Consider the following 27,257-nt stretch of genomic DNA (forward strand, 5'->3'; position numbering starts at 1 on the left):
TTTGAAATAGTGAGTGTGAGCAGTGAAGCATTTGGACACTTGAACAGTCAAGTATTTGGAACCTTGGATAGAGAAGCATTTGGTGTTTTTTGACAGTGAAGTATTGGACTGCGAAGAATATTCATTGGAGATACTCTTGGAGTTGTTTTGAAGACCATGATGCATAAACCATCATGAGGTGACTTGGAGAATCTGATTGGGTACCATGAAGGACAGCGGAGACACCTTCATGTGAAGAGATCAAGGTTGTTATTGATGACATAATGTGGAGACTACAGTAAAGACGAAGATTGACAAGGCTTGGTGAAGAAGACCTTGGGAGCCGTGAAGTACAACTAAACATATCTTGACGAAGTGAAGCTGATGGTTGGAGCCTCGAAAAGACAAGGTTGGTGCCTTGAAGGATAGGGTTGGAGCCCTAGAGGATTGGAGTCCTCAAGAAACCAGGTCCGGAGGTTGTACCAAAGAAGGTTTGGTGCCCTAGAGGTTGGAGTCTCTGAACGCAAGGTTGGTGCCTTGAGAAGATAAGGTTGGTGTCCTAGAGGTTGGAGCCTCACAAAAGACCAAGTTGGTGCTTGGAAAATACAGGTTGGAGCCTGGGAGTTTGAAGATTGGTGTCTTCATCTAGGGATGGAACCCTACACAAACATTGTACTTGATTTATCGAGATTATTAAAAGTATTTATTCTTATTGTTCATTTTGTGTTCTAATTATAAGTGATCTAACTGGTAAAAGTAACAATTGAAAAGGAATACTAATTCACCCCACCTTCTCAGTATTTGCAACAGTTGGTATCAGAGCCAGTACCTTCCTAACAGCTTGAAGGTTGATCATTAGAACACAAATGGCGAAGCCAAGGAAGAAAGTCTCCAATCCTCCTAAAGATGTGTCTCCCTCAGCCACCGAAATTGAAGTCAATCAATTTGTGAACGCTCCATTGTTCAATGGAAACTTTGATATAAAGGAGGCAAGAATGAGGAATTTCTTGAAAACTCAAGGCATTGAAGTGTGGAAATCGATGATTATTGATAACATGATGAATGGAGAATCCAAGGAGTACAATGCAAAAGCGATGAAGGCAATCTTGAATGGGCTACCTGATTCTATGAAGGCCAATTTTGAAAAATGTTTGTTAGCAAAAGACATATGGGATAAACTTCATGATCTTCAGTCAAAAGGAGCATTGACAATGATCTCTAGTCAAAAAAATGATGGAAAACAAGAAGGAAATCCATAGCCCGTCAAGGAAGGTGAAGATTAGAGTGATAACATCAAGGCTAAAGAAGACCTAGAAGATGAAGAGAATGAAAAAGATTTTGAAGAAGATCTCTTCACTAAACTTATGGCTACCATGGAAGAGATTAACAATTTGAAAAAGGAAAATGAGGAACTTAAGAAGAAAGCGCAAGTTGGCGACCAGGACAAGACAAGGAAGGAAGTTGACCTTGTCAAGCTTCAAGTACAAGAAAGAGATAAAGAGCTTGCCAAGCTCAAGGAGGAATTTCATCAAAACAGGAGAAAGCATCATGAAGAAGTCATATCCATGACAAATCAATTGGATAAGGCAAAGAAACGGGAAGATACCTTGTCAAGCCACCTTGAACAAAGGCATAAGAACTTGAATAAACTTGAAGAAGAGATTGGTCAGTACAAGGTAGAGGTCTCCTCTCTTAAATCTCAACTAGAAGAAGCAAGGAAACAAGCACAAGGAGTTGAGAAGGTGATGGAAGCTTTGAAATTCGTAGAAGTACACGTTGATGATGCAGAAAAGGAGAGAAACACCATGATATGCCAACTAGAAGAAAAGGATGATGACATCACCAAGTTAAAATCATAAATCACTTCTCTTAAGGCCCAATCGTGTGAAGCAACCAAGATGAAGGAAGAAAAGGAGATCATTCTATCAAAGAAGGATGAAGAATGCAAGAAAATGAAGGAGGAAATTGTCTTTCTTAAAAAAGAAGTTGACTCGCTGAATAAGAACTTGAAAAGTTCTCAGACCCTAGATGACATCCTAAGTCATCAAAGGTCTCCCCTCGATAAATCAGGTCTTGGCTATGCAGGTGAATCCTCAAGCAAGAATGATGCAAACCCTAATGCTTCAAACAACAAGGATGTGAGGAAGCCTAGAAGAAATGTTGATGCTCCAAGTTCCAGCAAAGGCAAGGAGAAGAGTCAAGACAACTATGGAAGAAACCCTCCTCCAAGAAGAAATACAGATGATGTCAAGAATACAAAAGGCGATGAATATTATCAAGGAATCCCAAGGCAGAAAGGCTTCAGAAGTACATCAAGGAAATCTCCATCTCCCAGGTACCAAAGTATATTTCTTGGTTATTGCTATTCTTGTACAAACTTTGGGCACATGGCAAAAGATTGTAGGGCATATCACAAAGATAATTATAATGGTCCCCATCAATCTCCTAGAAGCAATTTTGCAAGAAGAAGTCATGAATTCTTATTCATGAACAACATAGAGTGCTTCAAGTGTCATAACATTGTTCATATGACACATAATTGTAACTTGATTTGGGCACCACTCAAGCTAGAACTATGCGAGATAAGAAAGTTACACAAGTATGGAGAAGGAAGCAAATACAATCTGAAAGTCCCTTGAACTCTCTAGCCAACAACACGTGTTGTTGACCTGATCCTTGATAATCTAAGTATTTGATGGGGAGACTCTGCCAGAGAGAAGACCATGCATACAATTAGGGCGAACTTATGATGATTAAGCATTCTTGCAGAAGCTACCCATGAAAGGGCTCTATGAAATCCTTGATGAGTCACGCATCTTTTGGAGAAACTCCTTTGAAGAGATAAAAAAATTTCTTTTAGTCATCCAATGCACCATTGCTAAATATGTCTTCCACTTGATCACAAGGCAAGCGATCCTTCATGAGCTAGAGGAGTTTATGCAATCAAGGGAAGTTGGTTCATCACATGAAGAAATGTAAATACATATATCATGGACCACATTGCCAGAAGAAAGAGCACCATGACAGGGGGAGTAGCATGACAAGAAGCAGCGTGATAGGGGGAGTACTTGGGCACCCCATTTTCCATTGATGTCAAAGGGGGAGAGAATGTTGGAAGGGCAAGAATATTGCCATCAATGACAAAGGGGGGATTGTTAGTCAAGGTTGTCATTGATGTCAATATGGCATTGTTGAAAATGGCTAAAACCTTGATAATGTCCTAACCCTAATCTAACATTGGTTGAATAATCTAACATAAAACCCTAGACTTGATATAGAAACCCTAAACCTTGATGTCATTATTAAGAATGATGACTAAAGAAACCCTAGTTCTTATTCGAGAAGCCCTAACATGAAACCCTAACTATGATGATAAAGCCCTAATGCCAAAATGGATTGCTAAAACAATGGCATGCCTAATATAAAGAACCATTAAATTACTAACCTTAATCCCCATGTTTGACTATAATACCTAGTTCCAATAAAAGTCACATGAAAAGCATATAACTTAAACTAGCTTTTCCTACCTAATTCTTGAAATCCTAATTCTTATACATTATAATTCCATATAAATAAATTCTTTCCGTAACTCCTAATATATGATATTGCTAATATTCTAAAACTAAAATCTATCTTTAACTCTCCACATGTCCTCTATTAAAAAAATAATAAAAATAAAAAATCCTTTAAATCTTTCACTTGTCACTAGACTTTAAAATTACATAAAAATGACATAAACCTCTCCTAGTCGGTTGCCTTTAAATAAAAACTTTAAATACAGTTCAAGTGGGCCCTTCAACAAAATCGTATCGTTGAAGTTAAAAACATGCATAAGTTCTTTCAATACATCAATGGTCGGTTCCAGCACTCCCAGCCACACAGGTTGCCTTTCTCATCCAACTGATGTGTCCCTTGGCACAAACAATGTGTATAAATAAAAGGGGATGTTTTCATTCGAAAAAAAACACAGCTGAAGAAATATCAGAAGTGAGAACTCGGACAAGATGACCAGAAAAAATTGGTGAAGGAACAATTCAAGGACCCGTGAGGCAACAAGAAGAGATTGAAAAAAGTTTTTGCTGAGATATTTTCTGAGTAAGCGATATGGTTAAAGGGTGATGTTTTGAGCACATTTTTCAGGTTTATCATTGCCCAGATTGAGGTGAATCAATGCTAAATTAACTGTGATATCTTTGCAGCCAAGCATAGTTCGAATCTACTTTTGATATATGCTGGTAATTCTTGAGAATTATCTATCAAGGACCATTCTCGACTCTGCGGAGCATCTAGCTATTTTGGCATTTTACTTGGAATATTAGTTTCACTAGTTAATTCGAGCAGATTTATTATGAATGCATAAGATTGTCCAAGTTCAATGGAGTGGGTCCCATATCTCTGAATTGTTAATCCTGTGCACACAGGAATGAGGAGCAAGAAGTGTATGCTAGTAGTGTTTGGGTGGTGTAAATTCAGATATATTTGAATGCTTGTACTTTGACTGTGTTCGATTGAAGACCCCTCGCTGTAGCTCGAACATGTGGCAGTCTTGTGTGAAGGCTCTAGAAGCTCGGACCTCTGCTTGTGAACTATGATCACAACCACATCTAGTGGAAGAAGTCCAAACTTCTGACTTGTAGCTTCACATTGCAGATTGGAGCTTTGGCCTGTTGAAGACTTGTTGAAACTTGGACAACGATTTGTACTTCACCTCATCTCAGTCCCAAGCTCAGACTACATTGCAGACTTGTGCAAAGGAGCTCAAACCAGTGATAATTATCACTACAGCTAGGATACCACAGTTTAAAAAAAAGGATTGCAGAAATTACAGTCTCAAGGTTATAGCAACAAATTTAGGTGGTGAATATCTTTCAAGTTCTTAAACATCTACTTATGAATTGAAGTTCGAACCTGTAATCATTTTGAAACAGTGAGTGTGAACAATGAAGCATTTGGACACTTGAACAGTCAAGTATTTGGAACCTTGGATAGAGAAGCGTTTGGTGTTTTTTGACACTGAAGTATTGGACAGCAAAGAATATTCATTAGAGATACTCTTGGAGCTGTTTTGAAGACCATGATGCATAAACCGTAATGAGGTGACTTGGAGAATTTGATTGGGTACCATGAAGGGCAACGAAGACACCTTCATGTGAAGCTAGATCACCGGATTCGCCCTAAAGGCCCCTCGAATCGCGAATCCAGCGAATCCGACACGATTCGGTACGGATTCGTGTCCAATTTTTATGACACGTCGTGTCCTGGCACGTGTCACAATTTGGCTGAGCGTGTCACGATTTTGAAAAACGAGTCCTGTTTCCAGGACTTGCTAAGCGCCCAGCGCGGGTTAAAAGGGCGTGTTTGCTGCTTGATAGTTTCATTTTGCAAGTGATTGGCAAGCGATTGTGCTGTAGCAGCAAGGAGCAGACTCTCAGACCACCGTTGCATTGTCCACAGTCCACCAGGTAAGTTGGTATTGTTCACTGTTTACCTATGTAACCTACCTATTACGCTACACTACTACAGCAAGGATGTCCCTTTCTATTACATCTGAAACGGACGCCGTAACTTATGTATCAGTATTATACATGTTGGGAGTTCATAATATGTGCGGCTGTGCCTATTTTATGTGTTAATAACTTAATAATATATCCGTTTCTCATATATTCTCACCCTGAGTTAGCAATAGCATGTGAATATTGTATATGTAACAGAACAGTGTCATAAAACGGACTGACAGGTAACTCATAAAACGGAGTGAGTCAGTGACAAACACGCTTCATTCTTGTGGTACTGTGTGTAATACATTGAAATAAATACAAGAAGAGCACCTACAGCAGTGTGTTTATAAACTGTTTGATGAAATGTGCCACTGTTTGATGAAATGATTATTGACGTGCGTAGTAATACGAGGGGTCCTGAATAATAATGTTTTGCAGTTACATTCATCTCTATCTTGAAAATATACCCCCTCTTCTTTTGAATATTTACATAAACTGATAAACCTCTTTATGTGGCCTTGCTTTTCTCAACTTATTATTCTTCTACCTTGGTCCTTCATTGAACTTCATCTTTGGAATTTCATCTCAAGGAAGAACGTAGTTTATTCAGAGTTTCATAGATGACAGATGTCTATCCAATGTCCATCCTTCCATTGACAAGATTACATGGAGTTGGTTGAACTTCATTAGTTGGACTCTTAGGAGATGGAGCTTGCTTGGCTGTTTGATTTAATTTTTAAAGCATAAATTTATGTTTATTGGTACTAGACTTTCAAATTAGTGTTCACTGTTCACTGTTGAAGGTTGGAGAAACCGTGGAACTGGAAGCTACCATTGGCATTGCACCAACACTACCTATGTAACACATTTTGATTTGATGACTTAATGTCAAATGAGAAAACTACAGTTGTCAGTGTGTTTATCTTACTATCTTGTAGTTGTAAGTTGTCTTTCAGTTATGATTCTATGAATTATGAATCATGATTTAAATTTTTAATAGATTTTAGATGATTTATCATTTATGTGACCAGTACCACTGACATTTATTTGAATTTTGTATGTACTATGCATGCTAATAGCTATAGATGAAGATCTATGTTTGAAATCAATAAATTTGTATCATTAATTAAAATTTGTGTAAGAAATATCTAATTTTTAATATATATATATATATTTAAATATATATATATATATATATTTTAATAAAATAATATATAACGTGTCCTAACGTGTCCTGTTCCGGGGGTTAGCGTGTCCGAATCCAACATCACGAATCTCGAATCCTATGTGTCCCGAATCCCCGTGTCAGGTGACTTAGATGTGAAGAGATCAATGTTGTTATTGATGACTTAATGTGGAGACTACAGTAACGACGAAGATTGACAAGGCTCGATGAAGAAGACCTTGGGAGCCGTGAAGTACAACTAAAAATATCTTGACGAAGTGAAGTTGAGGGTTGGAGCCTTGAAAAGACAAGGTTGGTGCCTTGAAGGATAGGGTTGGAGAACTAGAGGATCGGAGTCCTCAAGAAACCAGGTCGGAGCCTGTACCAAAGAAGGGTTGGTGCCCTAGAGGTTGGAGTCTCTAAACTCAAGGTCGGTGCCTTGAGAAGATAGGGTCAGTGCCCTAGAGGTCAGAGCCTCACAAAAGACCAAGTTGGTGCTTGGCAAATACAAGTTGGAGCCTGGGAGATTGAAGATTGGTGTCTTCATCTAGGGTTGGAGCCCTACACAAACATTGTACTTGATTTATCGAGATTATTAAAAGTATTTATTCTTATTGTTCATTTTGTGTTCTAATTATAAGTGATCTAACTGGTAAAAGTAACAATTGAAAAGGAATACTGATTCACCCCCCCCAGTATTTCCAACAGAAAGAGAAACCAACCTGTTTCTAACTCTGATTTGAGTCATTTCAACCTTATCTGACAGGTATCCCAGGTGCTGGAAAATGTGGATTGCGAGTGGTTTATGCCCAAAGCTTGGTCCTATGGACATGCACTTGTGCAGTTGCATGCACATTGCAGAGATTTCTTGCTTGTCATGCAAGGTCAAAATTGGATTTGCAGAACTTCAGTGTTAGAGGACAAACAAACTCAGATTAGAATTCTTTTAGCACCCTTTTCGAGATTGATGAGGGATAAGACAGCCTTGAGGAATAGCGCACTTCTTCCCTTCTTGTTGTCATCATGATGATGGAGATAAGGTGCTGTGTCATGTCCAGTTTATGCATTGTTTAAGAGGTTTCCCGTGTGTTAAGTGCTGATCTTGTGTTTCGTTGTAACTTGTGAGCATAAAAGACAAGACTATTTAAACAAACCATCTTTAGCAATTGAAGAGATTCCATAGTAGTTGACTGCCTATCTCAAAGTTTATTCACAGTAAAAGAAGGCATTGTTCTTAGCCTTTTTCAGTGTCAAATCTCTGTCTACCATGCAGGTGAAGTGGGTGTTGAAAATAACTTGAAATCCGAATCTGTTCTTAGCATATGGAGCACTGATGTGTGTAGCCCCCTTCTTATTCTTCTTCTTCTCAACACCCTTTTTCGAGATTGATGAAGGATAAGACAGCCTTGAGGGAGGGCGCTTCTTCTCTTGTTATTTTCATTATTATGACGGAGATAAGGCATTGTTTTCATGCACATTTTATGCACTGTAAGGAGGTTTCCAGCTTGTTAAAGTGCTGATCTTGTGTCTTGCTGAGCATGATAGAAGGCTCTATTTTAATGAACTATCTTCAGTAGTTGAAGGGAAATGTTCCTCAGGATTTAGCACCTATCTTGGAGTTTATTTGCAGCAAAAGAAGGTGCTGTTTATGGCTTTTCACAGATTCAAATTACTTCTGTCATGCAGGTGAAGAGGGTGTTAAAATCAAAGATCTGCTCTTAACATACTGGCTGTTGATGTGTGTGCCACATTTAGCATGATGGAAAGAAGTGTTTGGGATGATTTATTTTGAGCAACAAGAAGGGAATGGAGTTAGAGGAAGTTCATGCATGACTCAGCAACTGCCTTTGCTGTCCTATCTTAGATGACCCACTATGGCACCTCCACTACTTTTTTGAGATAAATTTGATGATAAATTCGACCAACGAGTGTGTTCCCTTATCTTCACACCCTAAAGTTTGTGATGAGGGTGCTTAACATGAAGATGACTTTGGTACTTATTATCAACATCTATCCATTCCATCAGATAAGGGTGTCTTTACATGAGAGATAAATCATTTATGGATCTGTGATATTTTCAGGGCATTCCAACTTGCAGGAAGGTGCACCTGTTAATGGTAGTATTATTATTATTTTTAAACATCTAGGGGAATTGGTAACTCGTCGGGATTACCTGGGTGCGGCTGCGAGGCGCAGGTTCAAAGTTGACTGGCTGCCACTATAATCTCTAGGTTAGTGCCAACATTCTGCAAGCCAACATGTAGTAGGAAACTTATGACTTAGCAAGGACTGAGGCATCCCGAGGAACACCGGGGACATGAACCTCTATCCAGGGGTTGTCTATCCTTCTAGCCTTATCACAACAGGCCAAACCCGACCCTTTGCAGGAATTGAACCTGAGTGGAGGGGAAAACAAACCGTGCTCCCAACCAGCCGAGCTAGAACCGAGGTTTTATTAGTAGATCTAGATCAGCAGTTAAGGGGATACCACGTGATAGTCTTAGAGTGCTCATTTTAGAAAGTTTACATGCAAAGAAGGCGCATTTATTGGGGCTGTTTTAGTAGGATGAACCTTTCTCCTTAACATCATTAAAGTATGTTACCGCCTAAGCTTGCACCTAAGTGGAAAGTCCAACTGCGAGTGCTACCCTAGGGATCACTTTAGGTCACCTCCCAAGGGCCTAGGGAGGTACCCCCCATCTATCAAGCTAGAAATTGACTTTTAAGTAATTCTCATTAATGAATTAATCCATGAGAGGTTATGGTCTACTTCAATATATGAATTCACAAATATATAGTAATGTAAAAATACAAGGATTCCAAGAACAAGTGATTAAATGACTTAAGGTAAGATTTCAGTAAAAATAGCATAAAGCCACAGCTATCCACTTAAAGTATTGTGAATTAGAAGCTACAGCGGATAAGTGCCAAATCTGATTGTAAAGTATGCAAGAAAGAATAACTTCAGAGTTGGATTAGTTTGAGTAACATCTCAAGAAAATAAACACTTGGAAGAAGCTACTTTGAAAAAGAACCACTTCAAGCTAATTATAGTTTAAAACCACAAGAGATGAAATCGTCTAGCTTAAATTGACTATGTGTGATGTGTGCTTTTAAGTGCTAATCAATCATATGCTTAACCTTCAATTCAGTTTTACTAATGATTTATTGTAGAATTCCAAACTTGATGTTAGAGAAACAACCATCCAAGAGATAGATTTCAACCTTTAAATAAGACATCTTGGATGTTTAGTGAGGGTTTTATGATATGCAACAAAATAGTAACTCAAAATTACTTAGAATCGAGTTCACAAGTATATCAATATAACTAAGCAAAACTCGAAATAAAAGGTAAATTACCCCCTAGGGTTTATCGAGATTAGTTCTAGAATTTACCAAGAAAGTTTCTAAGTGAAAGATATGCAATAAATACTTATTAGAGATGAATTTCACCACTAAAAGAAGAATAAGCTTGCTACAACCTTCTAGTAAATGAAATAAATGCTAATTCTAGTTCAGGATATTATTTAGAAGTATAAAACTTAGACTTATGGTTTATGTAAATCTGATTTTTCCTCTTCGTTACACAATTTCCAGATTTATATAAACCTCAAAATCAGCCCAAATAAAGAAGGATAAATTTTAGAAGAACAAATCTAAGTGGCCGATTTGCCTCTTATGGTTTTAAGATAAATTAAGCTCAAACCCTAACTTGATCTAGTGTAGGAAATAGAATATACGATTAACTTTATGCTAGACAAGGAAATAAATCTCTTTAATTATTTTTCTTAGATTTCTTTCGAAACAAAAATAAAAAAGGGAATTTTGGATTTTGTTGGTTTGGTTGGTTGTTAGGAGAAGAGAAGTCCCATTCTAACTATAGGGATCATGGGGTCAAAAAGAAAACCTCTCTTCAAATTTAGTCTATTTTATCTAAGGATTGGGATTGAGAGACTAGAACCCAAAAGGCAAAATAGTCTCCTATGTAATTAATCAATAAATGAAGACCAAGGCCCTACCAGAAGGGGTCTTCAAGGGAGAACCTTCATCAACAAGATCAACTATAGCTTGATAAACACACCCAATGCCTTTGCTAGGGTTCCAAAAAGATATACAAAACAAGGAATGAAATAACTATTAAACTAACAAAGGAGGAAGGAGAAGAATCACCCCAAAATGTCTTCCTTATAAGTGGTTCTTACCCCTCAAATGGATTGATCTTGCTAGCTTGCAGTAGTCTTGAGCATTCACAATCAATCTTTATGCACCAAAATAGAAAGCCAAGATAGAAGAGCTTCAAGAATTGATATTGATGCCTCAATAGGTAGATATTCAACAAAATTGCATTCTCAATAGCCAACAACAACAAATTGGAATTAGAGGAGTCTTTTTTATAGAGAAGGCTTCATCAAACATCTCATTACATTAATATTTTCTATCTCCTTAGATCTAGTCTAGGAGATCTCACATCTGACTTGTCTTTCAACTAACTAAGGAGACCAAGTCTTAGATAAAATACAAAGTAGATGTGCCACATGTACAATATCTCCCTCAAGAGAGGGAGGCACCCCAATATGATGGTTAAAAGAGTTCAAAGTCTCAACATAATGCTAGGTGATCTCCTCAAATTATGTCAAGATCAATGTTGTGAAAATCATGATTGAAAAAATTGCGAGTTTTTTTCTTGCAACGATTTAATCGACTGATTAAATCGACGATTTTTTCCAAAAAATCGCAATTCGACCCCAAAAAATCATGGCCCATGGAAAAACAACTTTTAAAAGGTTAAATTGTTTTTTTGTTTCATTTCGCAATCAAAGGGCAAGGGTGAGAGCTAAGGAGGAGAACTAATCTACAAGGGAGAGAGAGGAGAAAACCTAGGGAATTTAGGATCCGAAGCAAAGAAAATTTGAATTTGGACCAAGTTTCTTCAACAGGGTGTGGATTTCAAGTATGGGCATCAAATTTGGCCTTATTTTTTTTGTTTCCTCCTTGTTTTTCCTTGAATTTCAGTCACCCATATATTTTCCATGATTTTTGCTTGGGTTTGAGTGTGTTTATTTTGCCATGATTGTTGCATTTGGTGGAGAGGGTTTGTTTTTGCCAAAAATTCAAAATGTTGTTTGTTAATTTTATTTGTTTAAATTTTTTTTGTGTCCTAGGTTTTTTCCATGATTTTTGCTTGGGTTTGAGTGTGTTTTTTTTTCCATTATTGTTGCATTGGGTGGAGGTTTTTTTCATAAAAAATTAAAAATGTTGATTGTTAATTTGATTTGTTTAAGTTTAAATTCTTCTTGCGCCCTAGGTTCAATATTACATTAAGAGTTCAACAAACATGCCAAGAAAATTGGACCCTATGTGGGAATATGGTGAACCCGATGGTGGGTTTGATAGATCAAATTTGATTTGCAAGTTATGAGGAACCATATGACAAGGGGAGTATATCGATTGAAATGCCACCTTACATAAATTATAGGACATGATGTAGGACTTTGCACAAATACAACTCCAAAAATCATCCATAGAGCCCTCAATTCATTGGAAGATATATAGACAACCAAATTGAACGAGGCAGAAGAATCAAGTGGCAGGGGGTGGAACGGTGGGAAGTGACCATGAGTGGTTCTTCTTCAACATCAGTTTCTACTGTCAACCCCACAACTGCCTCATCATTTTTTGTTCCTAGAACCACACTTGGTGCACAACCATTTATCAGGTCAGCTCTTAAAAAAAGGAGAAGGAAGAAGCTAACAAGCTGCTAGGCAAGTTTCTTCTACGGAGTGATGTTCCCTTCAACATTGCCAAGAACAATCCATTTCACCAGCGTGCAGTTGATGCTATTGCTATTATCGGCCCAAGGTACAAAGCCCCTTCCTATGATGACTTGAGAGGGCGTATTGCTCGAAATGAAAAGGCCGAATGCATTGCAATATTGGAGGAGTTTAGGGCATCATGGGCATAGACGGGATACACTGTGATGTCAGATGGTTGGACTGATAAAAAGGGTAGAACCCTTATTAACTTCTTGGTTAATTGTCCCAAAGGGACAATGTTTATGAAATATGTTGATGCATCTGCACATATCAATGATGCAAGATTATTATGTGATTTGTTGGACGTGTTCATTCAGGAGGTGGGTCCACAACATGTTGCTACTGGCAGGATGCTTATGGAGAGGCATCCTAACTTATTTTGGACACCTTGTGTTGCACACTGCATTGACTTGATGTTGGAGGACATAGGAAAAATTACTTTTGTTTGGGATATTGTTGAATCATCAAAAAAACATTGCAAAATTTATATATAATCATGCATCTATGCTTCATTTGATGAGAACATTCACCAATAACAAGGAGTTGGTGCGCCCTGCTATTACATGGTTTGCCACTAGCTTCATATATCTTCAATCTCTCTTGAATTCTATGTGGGATGTGAAGAGAATGTTTTTTTCAGAGGAGTGGCGTGCTTTGTCATTTAGTTGCAAACTAGAGGGAGAGTCCATATGCAAGCTAGTTTCATACTAGGAAAGCTTCTAGTTGGGGGTGTAGGAGGTGTGTAACATCATTAAACCTTTGGTAAAGGTTCTTCGATTAGTTGATGGAGACAAGCCTGCAATGGGCTACTTGCAGGAGGCCATGGATAGGGCCAAAGAATCCATTCACAACTATTATGATGATAAGGGGGTTGAGGGGTTTGAGAAACAACAACTGATATTGAGAGTGATTGATGAGCGATGGAACAATACATTCCATTGTCCCATTCATGCTGCAAGGATCTATCTGAACCCCACATTTTATTACTCCTGTGGTTTCATATTTGATGCTGAGGTCATGGATGGATTCTTCACTTGTGTTCAAAAGATGGTGTCATCTCCAGTAGAACGTGCAAAAAATTCTAAAGAAATGAAGATATACAGGATGGCAGGTGGAGAATTTAGCCTTTGACATGGCTATCCATGATGGGACAACCAAAATGCCAGGTAAGCTTTAGTTTGTTTCAATTTTCAATTTTCATTGCTTCATACTTTGCCTCAACTTTCAAATTTCAATTTTTTTCTTATGTTTCTCTTATTTGTTGTAGATGCATGGTGGAGAAGCTATGGTGGTAGAGCACCCAATATCCAAAAGCTTGCCATTCGAGTGCTCAACCAAACATGTAGTTCCTTTGGATGCGAGAGCAACTAGAGAGTATTTGAAAAAAGACACACCAAGAAGCCCAATAGGTTAAAAAATTTCCAATTAATTTTTTGAATTCATAAAATAATAAAAAATATAATTTATTATTTTTATAATCTCTAACTTATAAATTATGATCCTCGTATAGGTTGGAGTCCCAAAGCCTTAATGACATGGTCTATGTCTACTACAATCTTCGATTGTGGGTGAGGCAACTTGAGAGGATACCTGACGTGGAGGGCATCTCATTGGATGGGATTGACACCACTTCTGCATGGAAGGTTGAGGCCACAAGGCTTGTCATGGAATTGACCCCTGATTGGTTAGAGGAGGAGGAGTAACAAGAGGAGGAGGTGACACCACCTACCATGGTCACCAATAGAGGACATGGTCTACCTCCTCTAGCTCCTAGTTTGTTAGCTTCTAGAGGACATTAGAGTCCAATGCAAGCCCAAGGGCCTTCTTCATCTAGAGGGAAAAGTATTGCATTTTCTTGCAAGAGGGGAAGAGGAAATCATTAGTTACTTAGTGGTTCATTTCATTGTATACAACTCACGATATGAGATACATTATTATATTTTTTGTCGATATTTTGAGGCTGGGTCAGGACTCGGGATTCAAGACATGATTCTCTATTATGTGTGATGTAGCATTAGACATATTACACATCTTATATATTATTTCTCTTTTCATATTTAAGTGTCAATGCATTTATTTTATGTTGTGGATACTTTAGATACTAAAAAAATTGAAAAAAAATGAATCTTTTTGTATTTTTAAATTTTGTTGATTTTTACCAATTTTTTCTTTTTCCGAACCCTTGCCATTTAATATCGATCACGATTATCGTAACATTGGTCAAGATACCTCTCAAATGAAGAATAGTCAAGCAAAGGTGCCAATGACTATGCTCAAGACGAAGGAGATTCACATGTGTGGCATGTGGAATGATCAAAAGAAGGGCTCGCTCACCAAAATCAACTCTGACGTCTAGATGGGAAGTCTCTAAGGTATGAAATTCTTTTCAAATCATGTCAACCTTGTCCTCAAGTGAAGGCCCACTTATGCCAAATAGGAGACCTAATGGCTAGGAAATGAATCCTCCAAGGTGGTTGACCCATCAACTACATGCATTTGCCTCCAAATGTGAATAGGTTGATTGCTCCAAGATTTGGGATGTGACATGGCATGAAAGGTGCAAATGCATGAAGAATAGTTCCAAACTATCTAAGGCATTGTGACAAGTGCCTCAAGAGTTATGAACTGCCTCAAGAGTTGTGAAGCTACCTTGAGAGTTGTGAAGTTGCATTTGGAGTTGTGAAGTTGCCTTGGGAGTTGTGAAGTTGCCTTGGGAGTTGTGTCTTTTGCATGAAAATGTATAGAGTGACCTTAAGTGATGGATACATGTCTAGAGTCCAAGGCCAAAACATTGCAAATACATAAGGTGATACAAGCTAAGGCACAAGATAAGTGTGTTCTATAGGCATAACAACCTTTACGATACATAAGCAACACTTTTACATGAAGGGAAAGTGAAAAAAGTTAAATCCTAGGGGTTCCCTAAGTCATGTGTCCTAGTAGATCGACTTCAAGACTCCTGCGTACCTACCCCAGCCTAAAATTACCTCCAAGGGATAGTTAGCAGACCCATAAGAGTGGAGACTATCTTGAAATGGGGACTAAGAGGACAGGCCATGACAAAGCACAAGGGGTCTAGGCAAACCACCAAGATGAAAAAACTCTTTACATAGATCTTCTAAGCATGGTCTAGTACAAAACATCATATACAAGGTCTCAGTTTTGGTTGATCGTGATACAATAATATAAGTCAAGAAATCTAATCATGGTACTTTCAGCTTTGACATTATCAAGATGGGCACAAGATTTTGTCATATGCTGGAACACATCAGGAAAAAAAGAGGTACAACTGAAGTGAAATTGAGGGATAAAAAAGTAAATTACAAAAATTGTTAGTTCCTTTATTTTGAGACAACTTATATTAGACGTTGCATTACATTGGATCAACGAAAATCACTATGTTCTAACCAATTGGATGGACCTATGTAATGTCCTAGGGTAATTTTACCCTTAGGGTTTTATTTTCTGACTAGGTGTTTTCAAAAAATTAGAATAAATTATGTAACAACAATGTGCATTCATATAACAATAGATATTTCTTATGAAGATACATATTTTCAAGAGTAATATGATACTTCAACAATTCACAATACTTAGGGTTGACTACCCAATGTTCACTAGACTAATTCAACCAATAATCCACTAATATAATTCAGATTTGTTCTATCAATATTCAATAGACCAACAAACTAACTATAATCCACACTAGTTTATGCAATTTTGTTGCTACTATATTAATTTATAACTTCACTGTCTAACCACGACTTATCTGGGTTGCTTCCACTTGTTTCAAGTTTAAACTTGTAGTTGGAGTAGCCTTTGTTGTAACAGCTGCACCTAGTTGTCTGTGGAGTAATAGTGGGCAGTCTGAGCCTTCTGTTTTCTTCAACGATTTAAAACCATCCTTCATAACTGATTCACTATTAGAATAAGGGCTTGTGACACTCGACCCAGCTGTTGTGGTCGTCGACCCTCGAATGAAACTTGAATGCATTGCTTCCATTGCTGGAGTAGGTCACTCTTTGCTGCTTTGGATAATATCTTGTTCTTCTTCGTTGAACTTGAGCTAGAATTCTGGAATCCAAGAAATCATAGAGGTCTGCCCTAGGATAACCACATGAAATAAGTTCACTGCTTAGGACAGAAATTTGCTACCCAAATAGACCGCAGGAACTATTCTTTTGCCTTAAGATCTGGGGCCTTGGTACCAGAGTAATCTTTAGTCCAAAAAGAACCACAGAGAATTCGTCCCTTCCTACACCAAACTAGATGAGAATTTCCTCATAATATTATGCTTTAACAAGATAACAAAAGGGAAGAGAAGATCGTTGACTAGGGTGGAATCTTTCACCACTAAAATCAGTGGTGACTAGCTAGGGTGGGATCACCTCCATCGAAACTAGACAAAAGAAAATGGTTCTTAAAACCCTTAGAGACTCAACTCAAGAAAACATAGATAATTCCAATCCAAATCGATGATCAAAAGTGATTCCAACTCTCTTTTATTTATACGTTTGCTCATGGGATTTTCTCAAATGTGAGGGGTTGCAAGTGCCACCCCCAATTTGGGATTTTTGCCCCATCCGACCCAAAATTTACCCAATGTTTCCCCAAAAATTGGATAATTGGGTTCCCCCCTTTATCAAGACTATAGCCTATGGGGTTGGATAGGTTGCTTCGTCCTCCCATAGGTAATTAATCCACTGGGTACATTATAGTCCCCCCTTCCCGACATTGCTTGTCCTCAAGCAATGGCATGTCTGGTTACTGCATACTTTCCCCTTCAATCTTATATGCTTTTTCCCAACGTTTACGCATGCCTTTACTCGGATAGAGAAAATCAAGTTCCACAACTTAATCTGAGAACCCTACATTCTGAGACATGACTACCCCCCATCGACTCCCCGCAGTTATCATTGATGCGACATAAAATTCCTCCTTCACTGTATACTTATCCATTTGAAAGGAAAAAAATCACCGACTTTATAAGATCGCTGAGTATAAGGTGTTTCCTTGGACATAACAACCAAAGAACTGCCATTCGTAGCACGAGAAATGGCACTAATATAGTAATTCCTTTCCCACTGTTCCATAATCCAATGCTTATGCATGAAGACAACAGAAAGATCATATATTTGAGAAGTGAATCCTGTGTCTGCATCCATAATGATAACCCAAAGGTTTGTGCAAGAAGCCACACAACTAATATATAACCCATCTTCCTTCCCTTTCTCAACTTTATAATGGTATCTCTGTTCTATAGTTCGTTGAGCTTTGTAAACAAATATCCATTGAGTTGTTGGAGTTCCAAGTCGAACCTTCTTCTTGGGTTGCTCATCATCACATTCTTCGCCAACTAGCTGGTGTTCATATTTCCCTTGCTTCTTTGGGGTCTTTAATGCTTTTTGTCTAATAGAATCTGCACCAAGGTATTGATCCTGCAATTGCCTTAAACCCATGTTCAAGGTCTCCAAGCTTTCCTTAATGCCTTGCACGTACTCTTTTGTTTGAATGATCAACGTCCTTAGGGAATCTAATCCTTGATCCATAGTTTTTATGCGTCCTCGAATTTGGCCAATTGATACCTTCATATCATGCAACAATATTTTTTCTTCCTGTAAAGACATACTCTTGTGCTTAAGGTTGTTTTGTATCTGGCATATTTTCTTATCCATTTCTTTTACCTCAATCCAATCATCTAGGGTTTCTGCAAGATTACTTTGTTTGATAGGTTCTAGATCCTCATCGAGTGCCTCACTCTCATTTTTTTTAATTTTTCTTTACCCTTCTCTGTTATAACAACAATTTGTATCTTTAACTCCATCTCCCAGTCACATAGCTCCTCAGCATTTTCAAGGCACTGGCTTCGAACAACAACATTTTTTCCTTTTGTTATTTGTCTAAGTCCTTCAAGTTCTCTAGCCTCCCTAGGAAGTTGTGGATTCCTCAATCGCACACAAGAAATAGCCTTTTTAATCAGATCATTTGCCCAATCGAGCAGGAAGCGATCACTGATGTACTGATGGGATAATTAGGCAGTTGCAATCAAAACCTTATCAATATAGCATGGCTTATGATACATAACATACCATTCTTGCAAAACTTTCAGAGTTTGTATGGTCTCATCCACAACATGTTTTGGTACCTGGACTGGATGGAATATCCTTCCAAGAGTTGGATCCTTCTCCATGTGTTTCCTAGATTCATCAAGTGTGGTGGCCCCAACAACAAGTAAACCCTTATCTACAGTGATCACCTTTTTTCCCTTAATCATTTTTGGAACATTCCTAGATGTATTTGGAAGGGAAAGACCCTTAGTAATAGCTATCTTTCCCACACTTGGCCCACCAATAAGACTTGGATTATTCTTTGTATGGTGTCTCAAGAAAAAAGCAGTCAGGACTTCAAGTCTATCTGTTCGAACTGTTAATTTAATGAAAGTCACACATGTATTAACACGACTGTTGTATTCTTTTCCCGCAATTTGTTTCCCACTCTAATCAACCATTAGATTAATGTCATTTGTAGCTTGGCTACAAGACTTGTCACCAATCACTTTCTCATCTTCAAGAGGGTAACCTCTATCAAAATTTTTTTTTGACATATCATCAATTTTCTCCAAAAGTTGTTCTACAAATTTCTTTGGTCCCACATTGGGAGATTCTTTCAAGGTGGAATTGGTTGTCTTCTTATTTTTGTCTTCTTTAGAGGTAATTAAAACCCTTTGTTCCACTTCCTCTATTGCAATCCTAGCCACATTTTTGTGATTATCAATAGCATGTTGACCACTAGGTTTCTCATCTATTTCTTCATCTTCCAATTTTGATCCGTAAACTGTCGTGGATACTCAACTGGACAATTCCTCACAAAAAATTTGATAATATTATATTTAAAATATGAAATTCTACACTATTAGAGTTTTCTTAGTTTCTAGATCTGTAGATTTTATTGTATATACGACATGCATGCAAATAAAATTTATGCAGAAAATAGAGAACGAAAAAATAAAAGCTCACACACATATAACACAAGATATGCTCTGGGAAACCCTTTCGAGATAAAAACCCAGCTGGAAGGTGAGGTCGCTCCTCTCTCTTTCTTTGTTTGGAAATATGGTTGCAACTACAAAGCAGTATGCCTTGTGGCTTGTGGGTTGCTACAGTGCACAATTCCTCTCTGTGTGCTCTACCTCCTATCCCTCTTGGCTATTTTTGCTCATCTATGGAACAAATGCACTTGAAAGAATGGAATCCCTTTTCCTCCTAGTGGCTTAGTTATAACACCTGATAACCTACTAGTGGTTAGGCTTGACTACCTCAACTCTTAACCAAAGTTACAATATGGACTCTTCTAGAGTCCTTTACATCATAATCATGTGGCTAGCCCTTTTTCCATGAATAATGGGGGCTAACACGACAACCTCATGAATTATGGGTGTGGAAACAGGAAGGTCAACTTCTGAGTGGCATAACTTTCACATACAAATTCTTATTGACACGCTTCTTGTGCCTTTGAAAAGGTCTCTATGTGTAGAATAACATGAAAATATATTGCGCTAAAGCGTCAAAATTTTACCCCAAAAAATGTCGTTTGGTACCTCAAAACGCTCTCAGAAGGTTTCAGACCCTGTTTTACCAAATTAGGTCATTCCAGTAAAAGCGGTCCCGTGAGCTGATTCCTCCACTTTTTCCACTCTGAAAGCATCGATATGGATGACAAACAATATAATGATCCAATCTGGATCAAGTTCAGTTCTAGTGCATAGTTTAAAATGAGCTATATTGGCCTTTATTAGCTGGTCATGTTTCTGTGAATAGAGAAAGCTTACATTCAAACTTCCTTTATCTAATAAAATACTATATGGTTCCATATCTTGATCAACACTCACTACAACTTGGATATCTACCTTTGATAGCTCCACAGTAGATCCTGTAGTACCCTTAGTAGCATTGTCTGAGATATTTGTGCTTGCTACTTGTTTAGCAATGGTCTCTCTCTCTGTAGTGCCTTCATCCTTCAAATTATATTCAAAGATGGTATCTCCATGAAGTCCTAGTTGTACTTTATCAACACTTGCCTCCTCCAGATTTTGCACTGCCCAATGGTCCCAATGCTCCTGTAGATGTAGGAGTTATCATCATGTTATCGGAGGGGTTACCAGTGCCATTGCAAGTGGTGATTGGAGAGTCCTTGCAAACATTACTGCCTTTATCTTCCTCTTTTGTTCTCCCTTCTTCTTTTCCTAGTTGCTTTGTGTGTTGTGCTGCAATAGTCATGTGAGCCCTGAGATTGCTGAGTGTGAGATTCCCATGCTGATTTATTATCCCTTACTTTAATAGTTTTATATGGGGAATTAATTGACCCTGCTGGTGATGATGTCATAAGTGCTTGTGCCCTTGGAGGCATTGTCCCGTCTTGAACAGGTTTTTCTTTCTTTTTTGGAGGATATAACCATGACCAATCATTTGGGCGTGCCTTTGCCCCTGCTTCAGCTTCTCTTGTACTTTGTTTCTCTGTCTTGAGCTTACCATCAGTGTCACTTGATTTGTCTTTCCTGTAGCTAGCCTAGAAATCGTTTCAATCCCTTATGGCTGCTTTCTGCTGCGTGCTCTTACTATCAGGTTCAAGAAAATGATCTCTTTTATTTTTTACAGGAGGGTATAGCCATGTACACTGACCTGGGTGCACCTTCTCCTCCTCAAACACTTGCTTTATGGCTGAGTACTTATGAAGATCATTGTTATGGGAGAAGCCACTGTTATGATTTGAGAGAGTGCTGGTCACTCATCCAATAAACTAGATCTCATTGTAATCCCTCAAGCTGGCTGGATGCACAACTCTGATACCACTGTAATGTCCTACGGTAATTTTACCCTTAGGGTTTTCTTTTTTGACTAGTTTTTTTCAACAAATTAGAATAAATTATGTAACAGCAGTGCACAATCATATAACAGTAGATATTTCTTGTGAATATACAGATTTCCAACAGTAATATGATACTTCAATAATTCACAATACTGGGGCTGACTGGACGATGTTCACTAGACTGATTCAACAAACAATCCACCAATATAATTCAGATATGTTCTATCAATATTCAATAGACCAACAACCTAACTGTAATCCACAATAGTTTATGCAATTCTGTGGCTATTATATTAATTAATAACTTCACTATCTAACCACGGCTTATCTGGGCTGCTTCCACTTGTTCCAAGTTTACACCTGTAGTTAGAGTAGCCTTTGTTGTAACAGTTGTGCTGGCTATCTGCGGAGTAGCAGTGGACAGTTCGAGCTTTCTGTTTTCTTCAAAGATTCAAAACCAACCTCCGTAACTGATTCACTACCAGAATTAGGGCCTGCGACACTCAGCCCTGCAACCCTTGGAAAAACCTTGGATGCACTCGCTGCTGTTGCTGGAGTAGGTCACTATTTTTTGCTCTGGCTAATATCCTGTTCTTCTTCGCTGAACTTAAGCCAGAATTCTGGAAGCCAAGAAATCACAGTGTTCTGCCCTAGGATAACCACAGGAAATTGGTTTGCTTCTTAGGAAAGAATTTGCAGCCCAAACAGACCGCAGGAATTGTTCTTCTGCCTCAAGATTTGGGGCCTCGGTGCCACACTAATCTTTAGTTCAGAAAGAACCACAGAGAATTTGTCCCTTCTTTCACCAAACCAGATGAGAATTGCCTCAGAATATTATGCTTTAACAAGATAGCAAAAGGGAAGAGAAGATGGCTGACTAGGGTGGAATCATTCACCACTGAAATCACTAGAGACTAGCTAGGGTGGGATCACCTCCACCAAAACTAGACAAAGGAAAAGGGGTCTTAAAACCCTCAAAGCCTCAGCTCAAGAAAACAGAGATAATTCCAATCCAAATCAATAATCAAAAGTGATTCGAACTCTCTTTTATTTCTAGGTTGACTCATGGGGTTTTCTCAAATGTGAGGGGTTGCAAGTGCCACCCCCAATTTGGGCTTTTTGCCCCAGCCGACTCAAAATTTACTCATTGCCCCAAACATTGGATAATTGGGTTTTCCCCCTTTATCAAGACTATAGCCTATGGGGTTGGATAGGCTACTTCATCCCCCTGAAGGTAATTTATCCATAGGGGACATTACAACCTCACTGCCATTAACCTGCTTGAACTGAACCACAGAAAGTATCAGATCATTTTGTTTTGACTCTTGAGCAGTCTTCACTCTGGCTTAAATTTGATTAACAACAATTAACAACTAATTAGATGAACCTTTCTCTTACCTAACAGGCTTGAAGTGTTCATAGAATATACCAAAATGATTTTGTAAAATTTACGTGCTATCAGAATGATGTTTCTCCTATGACTCTAATCTTAAAAACCTGCACTTTTCCTTTACGTTGACATGCTGATATAAATAAACCTTCCTCTCAATATAAAGAGATGTTTGTCTATGTTCATATTACTGTAATATCTTCATAAGTATAGGTTTTCAATGAAGAAACAGTGCACTGATCCCAGTTTCTGTCTATAGGCCTCTATACTCTGTTGTCATTTGTTCTTTTGTAGTACTGTTAGCAATGTCCATTTATATCTCCCACATTATCTTTTCCCCATATTTGAGTTCCCTCCCACTCCAAGAAGTAAATTGTTTAATATGATAAACCAAGTTCAAGATCTTCTAGTTCTATCGCAATATGTATTGATAAATGTCTGGACACTTCGGTACATATCTTTTCCTTGTACCTTAATGTTGTATTCTCAATATTTTTTATAGAAATAAATTATTCAAGATGACAAGATAAGTCCAGGCGTGCATTTTAATATAGCCATTTATGTATATGTATTATGAACATCTCCAGAAGACTGTTTTTCCCATAACAGATGGTTCACCTGATTCTTATGATGTGCAATCGTGTTCACCTTTTATGCATGTAAGCTAGGATCTATGCTCTAGCCCTTGCTGTGTATTTGGCACATGGTCGGCAAAGGAAAGCTTTCAGATACATGGATTCTTCTTTACTGATTGTGTTTCATGATTTCCAGTCCCTTATCAACTGTAGCTTCTGACATGTATGGGCATCATTATGCAATGACTGAATAACACTTATTGATAGCTTGTATTGGCACTGAAATGCTTGACATGATGTGTCATTTTCATTGATTGCACGTGATATTCATGAAGTGGATCATTTCTTGTTATTTGATATCTATAATGCATGACATGTTAGAATCCTTGAAGAAAATAAGAGAGTTTGGTTCTTATAGGTGTGCTTTTCATTTATCTAGCCTTGTATTTTTTCATGGTTCTTAATTTTTATCTGAAATTCCACCCAAGTATGCAACCAGGGAAACTCATGTGGGCAAAAGTTTAATATGTTGCCCGAGTCAGAGATGGATCCTCATAATAAGGTTGAATCCAATAATGGTTCGGCAACATTGGGAAATGGAAAAGCACCTTTGGTTGATGCACTTAAAACAGCCGCTGAAAAGAATGTAGCAGCATTTCATTTTCCAGGTCACAATAGAGGTCGAGCAGCTCCTCCATTACTCGCTGAGGCTATAGGAATGGGTCCTTTTTATCACGACTTACCAGAGCTCCCAGAACTTGATAATTTATTTGCTCCTGAAGAAGCAATTGCAGATGCTCAACATAGAGCTGCATGCTTATTTGGAGCAGATGAAACATGGTTCCTTGTAGGAGGATCCACCTGTGGTATTCAGGCCGCAGTCATGGCCACATGCTCTCCAGGCGAGATCCTTATTCTTGCTCGAAATAGCCACATGTCAGTAGTCTCTGCCATGATTTTGTCAGGCACTTTGCCAAAATATATTTTTCCAGAATATGATCCTGTGTGGGATATCACTTATGGTATCCACTCATTTCAAGTTAAGGAGGCACTTGAGGAATTGAGAGGTGAAGGTAAGAGAGTGGCAGCAGTGTTAATTACGTCACCAACATACTTTGGGGTTTGCAGTGACTTGAGAGGGATTGCAGAGGTCTGTCATGTGCATGATGTACCTCTTATTGTTGATGAAGCCCATGGAGCACATTTCAAATTTCACTCCAGTTTTCCAAACACTGCCCTAGACCAAGGGGCAGATATAGTGGTTCAATCTACACACAAAATACTGTGCTCCCTCACGCAATCTGCTATGCTTCACATTCAAGGGAAGAAGGTGGACAGAGAAAGGTTATGTCGATGCCTCCAAACCCTTCAAAGCTCTAGCCCCAGCTATTTGCTTCTTGCTTCGTTGGATGCTGCACGAGCATACATTGGTAACAATACTAGTTCTCTTGATAGCTCAAACACTCTTTTTAAAGGAGCTATAGACCTTGCAAATGAAGCTCGCTATGCCATACAGCAGATCCCTCGTCTTCATGTGCTGGACTCTGTAGATTCTGCAAGTCTGATTGTACTTGATCCCCTGCGGATAACAGTAGGCCTCTGGGAAATAGGATTATTAGGTTATGAGGCAGATGACATATTGAGAATTGAACATGGGGTAATAGCGGAATTACCATCTTTGCACACTCTAATGTTTGCCATAAATCCAGGGACAGATTCAGAAAATATTAAGAGACTTGTTGGGGCTCTGCAATCGCTCTCTGTTACATCTACAATCAAAAGTAAGTTGAAACATAATTTTCTCTCTACATTACATCAAGATGGTCTGTTTGCTACCATTAAAACAAAGCTCAGTCCCAGGGAGGCATTTTTTGCAAGAACAAAACGAGTAGAGATAAATGATGCCCCTGGGAAGATTTGTGCGGAACTTATCTGTCCTTATCCACCAGGCATTCCTGTTCTTATTCCAGGCGAGGTGATTTCTGATAGAGCTTTAATGTACCTTAAAGAAGTTGTCGATGCAGGTGCTATGGTTAGTGGGGCATCTGATCCATCAGTGTCATCCATTCTTGTCTGTATAGTATAGCGTCGATTTTAATATTATGTTGTTTTTGTTTCTTTAAGGTTTATATATTTGCTTAATAATTTTCTATTGTTATTCGCTCACGTAACTTTACTTGCTACCTTGAGAACTAGCGAAGAATAATGCAATACAACTTTCTCTAGAATTGTGCCTTTAGTTGAGTTGAGAGATACAACTTTCTCTAGAATTGTGCCTTTAGTTGAGTTGAGAGACTCATTCTACAATCTAGTGTGATGATACAACTTTCTCTAGAATTGTGCCTTTAGTTGAATTGAGAGACTCATTCTACAGTCAAGTATGATGTGTAACGTTGTTTGTCTATCATCAAAGTTGAAATTTTGATTATCTAGATTAAAATAAAAATCTAAAAATAAAAAAAAAATGAAATAACTATATATCACATTTAAATAATGTGGACTCATAAAAAAATTGCAGTAAAGAAATTGGATTTGATCTCAACATAGTCTTAACAGAATTTTAAGACTCATGTCTAATTATGACAGTTAAGTATCAATGCTCGTTAAATGAGTTCACATCGCTATCGATGGATAATGTTGAAAATAGCAACAAGAAATGCTAAAAATAGAAGCGCTAAAAATAGCATTGCTATAAATAGCATTTCAGATACCAGTGTTGGACATAGCAACAAGGAATGAAAAATGGAAATGCTAAAAATATCATTGCTATAAATAGTATTTCGAGATAGATTCCAATTTTAGTTAGTCCCTGAACTAAAATTGAGAAGTAAAATTCGAATTTGTTCTTAGTAGCTGTTTGATTAATAATTAATTAATTCATCTTGAGTTAATTAGTTGTAGAAAATCAAACATGAAGTCTATGTGGGGACATGCAACAATTTCTCCATTGATTGAGGAATTTATCCCTTAGTTAAAGAGATAAGGATGAGTTGTAATATTGAGTTGTAATTAGTTGGCTCAGTTAACTGAGTCAAGTTCAGTGAGATTAATTCAAACAGTTTGTTGAATTAATTGTGAGTTTAGTTAGTTAATGCCTGCATGCATGTAACTGCTGCTCTCTAGATAATTGAGTATTCTCTCATAAATAACCATGCATGTTAGTTCAGACAGAGACCCAGTTGAGATAAGAGGAAGGGATAATGTACTATCAGCTGGAGGATTTTTCTTATATAGGAAACTCATCCATGTAGAAGGAATTATCTCCTTTAGGTTTGTGCAGTTATTTCTGAGCCAATTGAGCAGTGTGAGGTGGGAATTCACACAAGTGGAAGCACTGGACCTTAGAAAAACTGCGCAAGGAAATAGGAGGCTTGGAGGGCAGAGGAGAAGGTTGTGAGAGCATTTCACTGTCTATGAGCAGCATTTTTTGATTGCAGAGAGAGCAGGATAGCTTGTGAGCTGATTCTTTTTGTTATCGGAATATATTTCCACTTGTATGATAATACAAAGATCGGGGTTTTAAGCTGAGGCTTTCTCAGGGTATTTCTTTTGTGTTATGTGTGATTGATTTCTCATTCTCAATTATATGTGTTCTCATCGATCTTGTTCATATTTGATTAAGCTTCTGCAAAGTTTGTTGTAGAAGTAGATCTTGTATTTTGCTTTAGTATATTGCATAATCTGTTGATCTACAGTGGGAATTTCTACATGGTACCAGAGCAAAGGTGATCAAAGAGAAGAACAGTATACAAAGAAGGGAGAAGTTTGAAGTTTCAAATTCCTGATTAGAGAAATCGAGTTCTTATCACATCTCAATTTCACCAATGGCGTTGTTGTCGCACAGAGTGTCTAGGCAACGCGACAATGCTCAGAGTAAGCGCTGTCACTCTTAATCCTTACTCCGTTTAGACTCTCTCCTAGGCAAGTCAAGGGGTAGTCTCTAAGGTAAATGAATGAGAAAGCCTGTGGATC

General features: G+C 38.1%; 1 protein-coding gene and 1 pseudogene across 1 annotated transcript in view; one reads left to right on the forward strand and one right to left on the reverse strand.

Annotated features, from left to right (window-relative positions):
- LOC149220970 (uncharacterized) overlaps window positions 1-25,403 on the forward strand; it is a 48,837-nt gene extending 23,434 nt beyond the window's left edge. Inside the window, exon 3 of the mRNA XM_089384973.1 lies at window positions 23,785-25,403. Coding sequence (XP_089241099.1) covers window positions 23,785-25,371 — 1,587 coding nt within the window. The 3' untranslated portion in view covers window positions 25,372-25,403. The remainder of the gene's footprint in view (window positions 1-23,784) is intronic.
- On the reverse strand, window positions 16,220-18,455 carry LOC149220971 (casein kinase 1-like protein HD16 pseudogene; annotated as a pseudogene).
- Window positions 25,404-27,257: the final 1,854 nt, after the last annotated feature.

This window comes from Pinus tabuliformis, chromosome Q, assembly GCF_031772625.1.
Source record: "Pinus tabuliformis cultivar Carrire ecotype Pingquan chromosome Q, CPIR1, whole genome shotgun sequence".
Classification (NCBI taxonomy): Eukaryota; Viridiplantae; Streptophyta; class Pinopsida; order Pinales; family Pinaceae; genus Pinus; species Pinus tabuliformis.